This window comes from Lactuca sativa, chromosome 4 (genome assembly GCF_002870075.4).
Source record: "Lactuca sativa cultivar Salinas chromosome 4, Lsat_Salinas_v11, whole genome shotgun sequence".
NCBI lineage: Eukaryota > Viridiplantae > Streptophyta > Magnoliopsida > Asterales > Asteraceae > Lactuca > Lactuca sativa.
This window is the reverse complement of record NC_056626.2, coordinates 315417748-315430361: the sequence shown is the minus strand read 5'-3', so window position 1 is coordinate 315430361 and position 12614 is coordinate 315417748. Positions and strand designations below refer to the sequence as shown.

The window sequence follows — 12614 nt, the reverse complement described above, 5'->3', positions numbered from 1 at the left end:
GGAATGTTGAGTTGTTGAAGAACGTTGCTGTGTTTTCTGATTTTCTGTTATTTTTAGCCTATTTAAGTATCTTAGTTTAGCTTCATTTTAGATGCAATCTCTGTAACAACTTTCAATCACTTTAATAAAGCGTTAAGCATTCGGCTACTTTTCATTCCTCTTTTACCCATGTTACTAAATTAGCCCTGCCCACCAACAAGTGGTATCAGAGCTTAAAGGTTCTGATCGTTTGTATGCCCAAGATTATTAGATACGACACCATGACAGTAGCTTCAACATCTAATCCACCCAAAGACAGCCCATACCCCCTTCAATGCCCGATGCTAACCTCATCAAATTACAATACATGGTCGATAAAGATGCAAGCTATTATAGATGCCCATGGTTTGTGGGATGCCATTGAGCCACCAACCGGTGAGGTTGTGGATGAGAAAAGGAGTAAGCAGGCTCGAGCTTTCATCTTCCGGTCGATCCCAGAAGAGATGCTTGCACAGGCAGCGAAGAAGAAGACAGCCAAGGAGGTTTGGAACTCTCTAAAGTCACGATTTATGGGTGCAGAGAGGGTCCAAAAGGCAAGGTTACGGGTACTGAAAATCGAATTTGAGGCACTCCAGATGAAGGAAACGGAGACCATAGATGAATATGCAGGGAAGTTATCTGTTATGATTTCAAAGTTTGGAAGTGCAGGGGCAATTCTGGAAGATGAAGAATTGGTAAGGAAGCTATTTGATACTGTCCCGGAAAAGTTTATAAATCTTGTGGCATCAATTAAGCAAAGCTCCGATCTGGAGTCTATGCCATTTGAGGAGGCAATTGGGCACTTAAAGGCTTATGAAGACCGACTCCGGCTCCGGAAGGCAAACTCAGGTTGTGATAATGCCCCGTTACTTGCAAAATCTGAGGGCTCCACAAGTCATCGAAGTCCAAGCAAGACCAGGGGTCGGGGCAGAGGTACATGTAGTGACAGAGGTGGAAGAGGTGGTTCACGGGGTCGGGGGTCAACTCGTGGAAGAGGCGGACGTTCTGGTGGTAGTTCACGACAGGAAGCAAATAACTCCAACCGGAAGCCACGAGACAAAATCCATATAAGGTGTTTCGAGTGCCAAGAACTTGGCCATTATGCTTCTGAATGTAAAGCCAAGAAGCAGCAAGATCAGGAGGTGAACTTAGCTGCAAATGAAGATAGACCTGCCCTGCTGTTAACTGTACATGGAGAAGAAGAAGCAAGTATGGTTCTTCTGAATGAGGAGAAGGTGTATCCAAACCAGTTAAAGGAAAGAGAACATAACAACATGTGGTACCTAGACAATGGGGCTAGTAACACATGATTAGTTCTAAAGATTTATTTGCAGAACTAGATGGAAAAGTGACTGGACAAGTAAGATTTGGAGACGGTTCTAAGGTTCCTGTCAAAGGAAAAGGAACTTTACTGTTTGATTGCAAAAATGGTGATCAGTTCATTATCCCAGATGTATTTTATATTCTAGCTCTACATAGCAATATAATAAGCCTACGACAGATGACTGAGGAGGGATATGATATAGGAATGAAGAGGGAATTCCTGAGGATGTATGATGAAGCTGGGTGTTTGATCATGAAGGTACAGAGGTCAAGAAATAGATTATATAAGATAAAACTCACACCTGGGAAGCCTACGTGCTTGGCTGTGAATATGGTTGATGACTCATGGCTATGGCATGCACGTATGGGCCACACGAATTTCAGAATGCTGGAAGAGATGACACGAAAGCAGATGGTGACAGGAATGCCTCTAGTAACTCATCCAGCACAGGTGTGTGAAGGATGTATGATAGCTAAGCAATCTAGACAAAGCTTTCCAAAGTCGGCCCAATGGAGAGCTAAGGAACCGCTTCAACTGTTACACGCAGATCTCTGTGGACCCATCACACCTGCAACAAAGGGCGACAAATCAGTATTTTTTACTAATTGTGGATGATTATTCCCGATACATGTGGGTGTACCGGATCAAAACCAAAGACGAGGCGTTTGGGATGTTCCAGAAGTTCAAATTACAAATAGAGAAAGAGAGTAGATATAAGATCAAGATGCTAAGAAACGACTGTGGGGGAGAATTTAACTCCAGCCAGTTCTTGGAGTTTTGTGAAGGAGATGGAATACGACGACAACTAACGGCTCCACATACGCCCCAACAAAATGGCGTAGTGGAACGCCGCAATCGAACGGTTCGGGAGATGACGAGGTCGTTACTCAAGGCCATGACGATGTCGGATCAATTCTGGGGTGAAGCGGTGCGACACTCGGTGTATTTGCTGAACAGGACTGGAACAAAAGCACTCAAGGATGTGACTCAATATGAGGCCTGGAAGGGTTCAAAGCCGTCGGTTGAACACCTTAAGGTTTTTGGGTGTATAGGCTTTGTCAAGAAATTGCGAGGCTTAACCAAGCTAAGTGACCAGAGTGAGACTATGATTCATTTGGGGGTTGAAGAAGGAACAGAAGTGGTGTTGAGGACCTGAAGAAGAAGGTCAACATTGAGGGGGAGAATGTTAGTCAATGTTAACCAGGTATTTTAGGAGAATAAAAAGGCACGTTGAGTTGTTGAAGAACGTTGCTGTGTTTTCTGATTTTCTGTTATTTTTAGCCTATTTAAGTATCTTAGTTTAACTTCATTTTAGATGCAATCTCTGTAACAGCTTTCAGTCATATTAATAAAGCGTTAAGCATTCTGCTACTTTTCATTCCTCTTTTACCCCTGTTACTAAATTAGCCCTGCCCACCAACAGGTGGTGGAAGGTAGGCCCTAGAGGCAGTGACTCTGCGGTTGCAGGTGACAGTATAAGATTCCGAAAAGTTCCAGTTGGGGTTTCTGTTAAAAATGTTAGTGAAGCAATAATGCAAAGGTTCAACCAGGAAAGGGTTAATGGCGGTGGTGGCGGTAGCAGTCGTGGGGTTGTAGGCCCGATACTGGAGCAGGAAAGAGGTAGTAGTGCCACTGCCGGAGCAGATGGTGGTGTCAACACACGAGAAGTTCCGGTTGTGGTTTTTGGTAATAATGATAGTGATGGTGGTGATGCTGTAGTCGAAAGATTGAAGCAGGGAGGGGCAACGGTGGCTGTGCCAGTGGTGGCGGTTATAGTGATGATATTGTTGATGGTGATGATTGTGATTGTTATGGTGGTGTTGGTGTTGGTGTTTGTCATGGTGAAGACTGAAGGTAAAAGTTAAGTGGTAGGAGGATGGTGGGAAAAGTAACGGGTGTGTTAGCATGGTGGACGATAACTTTTAATTAATTCATTAGATATGTTATGTATTTTTATTTTCATGTTGCTTGATATTGGATTATAATTAATTAAATCGTAATATATATGTTTCGAAAAACTATCATTGATCGACTTTAGAGGAAATTACACGAATGGTTTCTATGGTTTGATATAATTTGCGTGTTTAGCTCTAACTTATTCTTTTAACTACGACCGTTCATATTATTTGGTTTGTTATGCGTTTGGTCCCTATCAGACGTAAAATGATTATATTTTCCTTATTTATTTTATTTTGATTTTTTTATTATTTATGTCTTATTTGTTTTATAAAAATACATTTAATAAATAAAAAATACTTTTTATGAATAAAATTGATCCCCAACGCCAGCGATTCCACCATCGTCCCCACTCCCCATTTAGCTACACCTTCTTTTCCCAACTTAATAGAGTAAATTACACGAATGGTCCCTATGGTTTAGGGTAATTTGCACGTTTGGTTCCTAACTTATTTTTTTAATTTAGAAGATCCTTATTGTTTGTTTTTGTTACGCGCTTGGTCCCTACTATTTATTTTTGTTACGCGCTTGGGGGTGTGTTTATTTAAATAAATTAAAAAATCAAGGGCAAAATAGTCTTTTTAGGCAAGACAGAGACCAAGCGTGTAACAAAAACAAACTGTAGGGACCTTCCGAGTTAAAAAAATAAGTTAGGGACCAAACGTGCAAATTACCCTAAGCCATAGGGACCATTCGTTTAATTTACTCCACTTAATATGATTATGATCTCTCTTTTAAACCCTAACACCCCGCTCCCGAGTTGCAGCAAAGAAAAGAAAGAGAAGAGAAAAGAAATAAGGAGACAAATGAAAAGAAAATTAGTTATTTTGTTCTTTTTTTCAGAATCCTCCCAAATCGGAAGGAAAGTTAGGAGGGAAAATCATCCTTCCATTTCCTTTCAATTCCTTCATTTAATGAAACTCCGGACCACCACCGAAATCATCGACCACGACGGTCAACTGATGACCAACTTTTACCCACCACCGCCAGCGACCACTTTCAAAAGACATCGTCGCTTCTGTTCTGCCGACGGAGGAAGAGAAACATGACACACAATTCTAGATTTTCGTCGGAAACATCATTTACGCCGCCGCTTTGACTGCCGCACATATCACCATCGATGATTTCCTTTCCCCACCTTTATTCCCCATCTCTTCTGCTAACACTAAATTCGAACTGTAACTTAATCTTCCACAATTCTCTGTAGGGATAAAGGCATCAAGTAGCATCTCTTATTCTAACCTTTTTTCTCAAATATTCTTCTCTGATTTTGTAATGCCAGACAGATTTCGGTTGTTGTTTTTGTTTTTATGTAAATAATTAGTTTAGATTTGATCAAACGAGTCTCTCATACAGAGGAAGAACGGGACGGGTTTGATTGTAGGGGAGGAAAACGAGAAAGGGAAGGCTAGGCGGAGGTTTCTGACAGCTCTAGATGGTCACCTCCTTTCGACCTCCACTTTCCCTCTCACACCTTCTCCCAATCTTCATCTCAACTCCTTCAATTCATAACTCAAGGATTTAATCTTCATAACAGAAGGAAGTAATATAAAAACGCATAAATCTATAGAAAATGACCCTTTGAAGCACAAAACGTTTTCTCATAATTTCTTATATTCTATAGGTTTAATTCAAGAACACAAAGAAGCGTTGTTTAGATCTGGGTTGAATTTGATTTGTTTGAATAAATGTTCTAACCACCCAACTCTAAAAACACAAAAAAAAAAAAAAAAAAAAAAAAAAAAAAAAAAAAAAAATCGCCATTAGCCATAAAATCGATGGTTTCTGTGATCAGAAAACGCAGGTGCATATCCTCAATAGAAGGTTTCCGATGAGAGGGGCATGGGGCAGATACGCATGGAGTTTTCATGGTGTCATCGTTTCTGGCAGAGAGGATGAAGTCGATGAATCATTCTTGCCGGCTGGAAAGAAGGATACGGTAAATGGGAATAAATAAATTTGTTTTGATCTAAGGTGGGAACTTTAATTATAGTTATATTAATAAAAATAATAGAATTAAAAAATTAAAATGTTAAAATAACATGCAAAGGTTATATCAGTCATTTCAGGTATGGAAGGGACTAACTGTAAAACAAAATCAAACTATAGGGACAGTCCAACTTAGAAACATAAGTTAAGGACCAAACGGGCCATTTACTGCAAACCTAGGGACAATTCATGTTATATCCCTCATTTTGGTTTGTGTTTTTTTATATTATTATGTGTAGGATGCAGAAAAGAGGTATAATATTGAAGGGGTTGAAGCAATTATTTCTGCAGCAGAAGAGTAAAAGAGTCCTGATATATTACAGGTATTGGATACTTTATCTAGAAGCTATACAAATACAATACTGCAACGTGGCTTCCATAAAAATCAGAAAAATTTCCCTTCAATATGATATAGTTCATATGAATTATTCATCCTAGTGCTCTAAAGCAAGGAGGAAACCTTTTGGTGGCAAGCTGCATCTTTACTGCTGAAAGTATATTTAACAAAAAAGCTCTACTTTTTATTTAGAGGGACAAAAATGAAAGTTGAAATTTGTATTGATCTTCAGGTGATTATCACTGTTCATTTTGATCATGGTAATTCCAAACAATAACTTATGTAATTGTTGCAATATTTTTCAAATGTTCACTTGCAAAAGCTTGCTATGAAATTGGGAGTGCTGACAAGTGAAGAATTTGATGTAAAGTTTGGTAGATCTGAATTAGTACAGTTCTAAAACATGTAATGTTTGAGAATCTTCCTTCAATTTGTACTGCTTTAAAACATGTAATAAAATCATTTAGCATTATTTGTTGCAATTGAATTTATTGATTTAGCTATTTTGTAAATACACTGTTTTAGCTATTTTGAGATTGTGAAAACTGGTAAAATACATAGAAAAAAAAGCAGGGTGTAACTGAAAACATGTTGACATACCTTTAGAGACGACAAATCGTCTCTATAGGAGAATCTACTGCCACAATCTGTTGTTGCTATAGGTAGGTGTATGTCGTGTGTATAGTTTTATCTATAGAGAAGACATGTCGTCTCTATAGGTTTATCTATGGTGATGGGAAAAAGTATTGTGACGAACCCTTTAGAGATGATATGTCATCTCTATAGGTGTGCTATTGCGACGAGTTTTTTTAGTGACGACAATACAGATCTATTGCGACGGGGCTATGGAGACGAGAGCTATAAGGACAACATATCGCCCCATACACCTATAGGGACGACTTTTTGAACCTATAGAGGCGACAATTGTCGTCCCTATATGTCCCGTTTGTTGTAGTGTATCTTTTCAAAGATAAGAACTTTTATTTAACATATTGAAGGCTTTAAAAACGCTTTGTATTTGTATGGAAATGATATTCTCAGAGAATTTCCAAAGAACACAACTAGAAAGAAAAGAAAGCAATATACTATATTAAATAAATAAAATAAAAGTATATTGGTATGTCTTTCATTTAATCTAAAACATACATTGGAGCTCAGATTAAACAATATTGAAGCTTACAAAGTATTATGTAATCCGATGCTAAAAGTGCATCTAATGGTGGCCAATCAAGGGTTGCTTTCTTTAAGAGAAAAAGGTTATTATCGATGCAATGTTTGTGCTTCGATATGGTGTATTTGGAGATTTAGGAAGGATTTGCTGTTCGGAACATGACAAATGAAGAAAAGTGAAATTTTTTATTCTGTTAGAGAGTTTTCTTTTTTTATGGTATTATAGGAAAAATAGGAAATGCTTTTCAATTGGATTAATTGGCTACAATACCCTTTAAACTCTTTGCAATTTGTTTTTTCTTCTCTAGATTCTTTTGGAGGTTACTAAATATATGGTTGGCAGTTTCTTAAAAAAAATATGGCCAATCAAGACCAAAAATTCTCTTTGTGATGTATCGAATGTAATCATGTCTATATGGCATTAACCAATCTTAGAGTTTTAGCTAGGAACATTCTAATCAGAAATTCAGGTCAAGCATGATAATTAATTTTTTTCTTATTACAACATTGAAAATTGTTTTGTATTGGAAAACCACTATTGGTTAGTTATTTCAAAGTTCAGTCCTGCAATAAAATGAAAGAAAAGTTAGATGCTACAATAAAAAATCAATGAAAATATATTGTTATTTCTATCAAGAGCAATGATTGCAATCTTTATTTAAAAAGTTTGAAGTATCCTTAGAGAATTGAAAATAAAATACATGAAAACCGAAAATCAAGGTAATGATTTTTACCTTGCGATTATTATGTGGTGAGACTTATACAAACCGGAGAAAATAATTTTTTTTGACAAAACTTCAAAAATGGTCCCTGTGGTTTCCGAAAATATCAAATTTAGTCCTTAAGTTCAAAAAACCTCACAGATGGTCCCTGTGGTTTGAAAACTTTTAACAAATGGTCATTCCGCCTAACTCCGTCAGCTTTATACCGTTAAGTGAGGGACATTTTCGTCATTCCAATACACAGGAACCATTTGTGAGGTTTTCTCTATTAAAAAAAAGAAAAAAAAAAATATAATTATTTAATTAAAGGGCCCCACCCTCTCTCTCTCTCTCTCTCTCTCTCTCTCTCTCTCTCTCTCTCTCTCTCTCTCTCTCTCTCTCTCTCTCTCTCTCTCTCTCTCTCTCTCTCTCTCTCTCTCTCTCTCTCTCTCTCTCTCTCTCTCTCTCTCTCTCTCTCTCCACCGTATACCCCCACCTCCTTCTCCTTTTTCTTTTTACCCAAGATGAACACTTCATATTCTTCCTCTCTTCCTTCTTAATCAAAATCCCACATCTACCCACCAATCAGTTATATTCGATGCAAGTAATACCAACAAACCCGGATTTCACGAACTCAATCTGGGTTCCCCTATTTCCCCCTTACGACCCGGACCAGTGGTAATCGAGCCACCATCTTCTCCATAAGACGGTGGTATGTGGTGGCTATGTATGGCGGCAGTGTGCAGCAGCGCTGCTCTGGGGCTTCTGCTAGTTCTTTTCTGCCTGATCTCGACGGGAAGATGAGCGGGGGGGAGGGGAGAAGCCTGCTGGTGGTCGGTCGACACTTACCGTAGCGGGGATTGGTGTTGCTCGTCGAAACAAAGAGAAAGACGAGGTGGCAACCGGTGTTTCTTGGCGGAGGTGATGGCAAGTGGATGATGGAGTGGAGGCAATAGGTGGAAGGAAGCAGTGGTGTCGGGGTGTTTGATGGTGGTGGGTCACGACAGGAGGAGCCGGAGAGGCTGCCACAGACGGCTATGGTGGCCCTCTTCGTTGGTGGAGTGAGAACCAAAGAGAGGGAGTGAGTTTGGAGATGAAAAGGAGGTTGATGGAAGAGATTCAGAAGACAACAGTTGTGGCGGTGGTTAGGATGTCGCAAAACAACAGGCAGTCGCGATGGTGGGTTTCTTCAACTGGAGCATGAATACTTGGATCGAGTCTTGTAATCTCAGAAGAATGGTGAATGGGAAAGTGGAGTCAATTTCTCCAATGTTGGGCTTGTTGAAAGTCAAAGGAGTACAAACTAACCATCACATTGTGCAAGCTTTTTGATGCATCTCTTAGACCCACGAGAGAGAGAGAGAGAGAGAGAGAGAGAGAGAGAGAGAGAGAGAGAGAGAGAGAGAGAGAGAGAGAGAGAGAGAGAGAGAGAGAGAGAGAGAGAGAGAGAGAGAGAGAGAGAGAGAGAGAGAGAGAGAGAGAGAGAGAGAGAGAGAGAGAGAGGGTGGGGCCCTTTAATTAAATAATTATATATATTTTTTTCTTTTTTTTTTAAATAGAGAAAACCTCATAAATGATCCCTATGTATTCAAATGACGAAAATGCCCCTCACTTAACGGTAGAAAACTGACGGAGTTAGGCGGAAGGACCATTTGTTAAAAGTTTTGAAACCACAGGGACCATCTGTGAGGTTTTTTGAACTTAGGGACTAAACTTGATATTTTCGGAAACCATAGGGACCATTTTTGAAGTTTTGTTTTTCTTTTGTTTTTTTTTCTAAATTCAAACAACTAACCAACATTTCAAAGTAAGTATATATGTGTTATCACCAAAATTACCATAATGGTATGTAGATGATGACCGATCGGTAAAAAAAAAATTCAAACTTTCTTTCCCTTTAAATTACTTGCCATTTCTTGTTCTCACCTAGCATTTTACGATTACTATATTGTACTTTTCAAAATCAAAAATAGTATGCTAATTCTTTAACTTAGGATGCTATAACAAAACAACAATGCAATACCTGTCCATGAAAAAAAAACGTATCAAACATGGATTTAGACACAATTACATACACGAAATACCTATTTTAATTTAAATAAGCATATTTCATATTTTTAGATTCACATATTTTCATTTCAAGATTCAATCACTTCAACACACAGTCACATTCAGAAGCACATAGTTACACACAATACCAAATTTAATTTGAAAAAAAAAAAAACATATTTCCATATTTCCATATTCATGTACTTTCATTTCAAGATTGTATCAGTCCCCCATTAAAATATCAAACAAACAGGTCACAGGTTGAATCCCTGGCCCTCCATTAGCCACATCCGCTGAGTTGAGTGAGCCTTTAAAGTGCCCGTTGGAGGCTGGGGTTAAGATGAGCCGGGTTTGGGTTGCCGGTAATCAATCTTTTTTTACAAAGAAGAAATAATAAACTATTTCGATAATTCACCAAAACATGTATTGGTCATTTTCACATATCGTAATCAACTTATAAAAATTAATCTACATTAAAGAAGAAAGAAAGCGCTGGTGACTTTCCTAGTAAGACGGCCGTGGGTGAAACTTTTGTCCTCTACGTGAAGGACAGTTGAATCACGAGAAATAAATAATGGATGTAATTAAAGAACTATGTGAAACAAATAAACTATTATCTTCCAAATCATGGCAGAGCAAAAAGTCGGATTAGGAGAAATGAGAAATAAGAAAATCCGAATTTCAACTGATGCGGAAGAAAATTTCCCCGGAATTAATGCTAGCGATGATAATGGTAATGTTATCGGTGGTGAACAAGTTCAGGGATTAGCCACCGATGAGGATGCTCAAATGATTAGTATAGAAACAGAAAAAAAGGTATACCCTTTTATTGGCAATGGACGCTATGCCCATTTTGGACAAACTTATTCTCATGATTTTCATAGGAGAGCAGCAGCATCGTACCCTATATGTGATGGATTTTCACAATTCCGCCCTCCAAATCTATTCAATGTTGCTGAGGATTATGAAAACCAAGAGTTCGGGCGGGACCCAAATCGGTTGGATTACTTTAGGGTCATGCCTTTTGATGTCTTTGGAGACGATCATCTCACTGGAATTGTTGGTTATGGCGGTGGTGTTGGTGGTAGACTGGATCGTGGCCTAGTGGAAGGTCTTATAGGTAGTGACACTGCGGTTGCAGGTGGTGGTATGAGGTTACGAGTTCCGGTTGGGATTTCTGCTAATAATAGTACTGAAGCGGTACTGGATAGAGTCAACCAGGAAAAAGGTAATGGCGTTGATGGTGGTGGTGGTGGTCGTAGGGTTGTGGGCCCGCGGTTGGAGAAGGAAAGAGGTAGTAGCGAGACTGCCGGAGTAGGTGGTGGTGATGGTGGTGAAGGTGTAGTCGAAAGATTGCTTGGATTGAAGAAGGATGGTGCAACAGTGACTGTGCGGGTGGCGGTTATAGTGGTGATGTTGTTGATGATGGTGATGGTGACGGTGATGATGGTGTTGGTGTTGGTTATGAGGAAGATGGAAGTTAAGGGGTAGGAACATGGTAGGAAATGTTGCGGGTTTTGTTAACATTGTGGATGATAATTTTTAATTAATTTAGACATTTAGTAGTTGTGTTATGTAGTTTTATTTTCATGTTGCTTGATATTGGATTATAATGAAAGCGTAATAGGTGTGTTGAAAAACTATCATTGAGTTATTTCTAATATTTATAATTTTTCAATCACCAAAGATAGTTATAACTATATTAATTTGCAACGATGATTCCAAAGACACAACCCATATGTTGCCACACTTCCAATTATATTTGTAAAAATAATACTTTTCATTTATATCTATATAATCTATTTTGAATAGTTACATTTTCCACTATATACTTTTCGAAATTTCAATTTGATTCTCTACTTTTAAAATATTTTGTAGAATTATAGTTTTCACCCTTTCATTTTTTTAAATGTCATTTTGACCTTTAAAAATATCATTTTCACTATGTTATTGTGACCTTACGGTATAAATTTTGATTTTTTAAACATTTTTGTGTTTATTTTTATGTACATTTCGCGCAAATGAATTTGTTCACATATAATATGTTTTCATTCGATGGAATATATTGGTAGTTCGTCAGTAATACCAACCTTATATATTTATCTAACAATAAATGCAACAGAATCTAACTTTTATCAGTACAATCTTGAAAAGTCAATTTAATAATCGGATTGACATCGCAACAACACATGACAGACAAAATCCTTGTTAATTGTTAACTAGATGTGAGACCCATGTATTAAATGGGTTTATTTAAAAAAAATTAAATATGAAATTTTAACAATTTGAGAAATTTGAATTTATAAGAAAAATAAGAAAAATTTAAATTATTAAAATTAATGTGGCTTTAATACATTGAATACATTACATATATAAATCGTTTCTAATAAATAATACATTACATATATATTAGCTTATATATTAAATTTGAAATTTTAATTTAATAAAATAAAAAATACAATAAAATTACAAGTGGAAAATAAAAAATTCAAAATTTCTAGAAAGTATCATGTGTCAAAATGAAAGAGAAGAAGACATGTGGCAAAAAAAAAAAAAAACATTCATTTATTAAGGAGGATTTGAAAACAAAACTCTTTGTAATTTGGTTGATTTTTTTTGGGATTGTTGCTTCTTTTCATGACTTACTGTATTTTCAAAATTTGAACTATTTATGGGCATGTTTGACAAAAGTAGTTGTTAGCTGGACGCGGACAGCGTGTTGAAAGTAGCTGGCAGCGGGAAGCTGTAGCTTTTATTTGTTATATTAATGTTTGGCAAAAGTAGCTGGAAGCTTTTGAAATATATAAAATTAGATAAAATGACAGTTGATTAAAAATAAATAAATATATAAATATATTTTAAAGGTAATTATGGAAATTGATTTCAAAAGCTCAGGAACGTTTTGTTAAACGCTACATGAAGTAGCTTTTAGAATCGGAGCGTTTTGTTAAAACTAAAAGCTAAACGCTCGTACTGCCAAACAGAGGCTTTTGTTTAAACTAGAGCGTTTTATCAAAATCTAAAAGCTAAAAGCTCCGAAACGCTTCCAAAAGCTCCGTGCCAAACATGT

General features: G+C 37.4%; 1 protein-coding gene across 1 annotated transcript; it reads left to right on the top strand.

Moving 5' to 3' along the window:
* Positions 1–260: 260 nt before the first annotated feature.
* LOC111913719 (uncharacterized) lies at positions 261–1328 on the top strand. The gene has a single exon (XM_023909426.1). The coding sequence runs from the start codon at positions 261–263 to the stop codon at positions 1326–1328; it is 1068 nt and encodes a 355-aa protein (XP_023765194.1).
* Positions 1329–12614: the final 11286 nt, after the last annotated feature.

Excerpts from the sequence above, each read along its gene's own strand:
- LOC111913719 (XM_023909426.1), top strand. The coding sequence starts at position 261 with ATGACAGTAGCTTCAACATCTAATCCACCCAAAGACAGCCCATACCCC.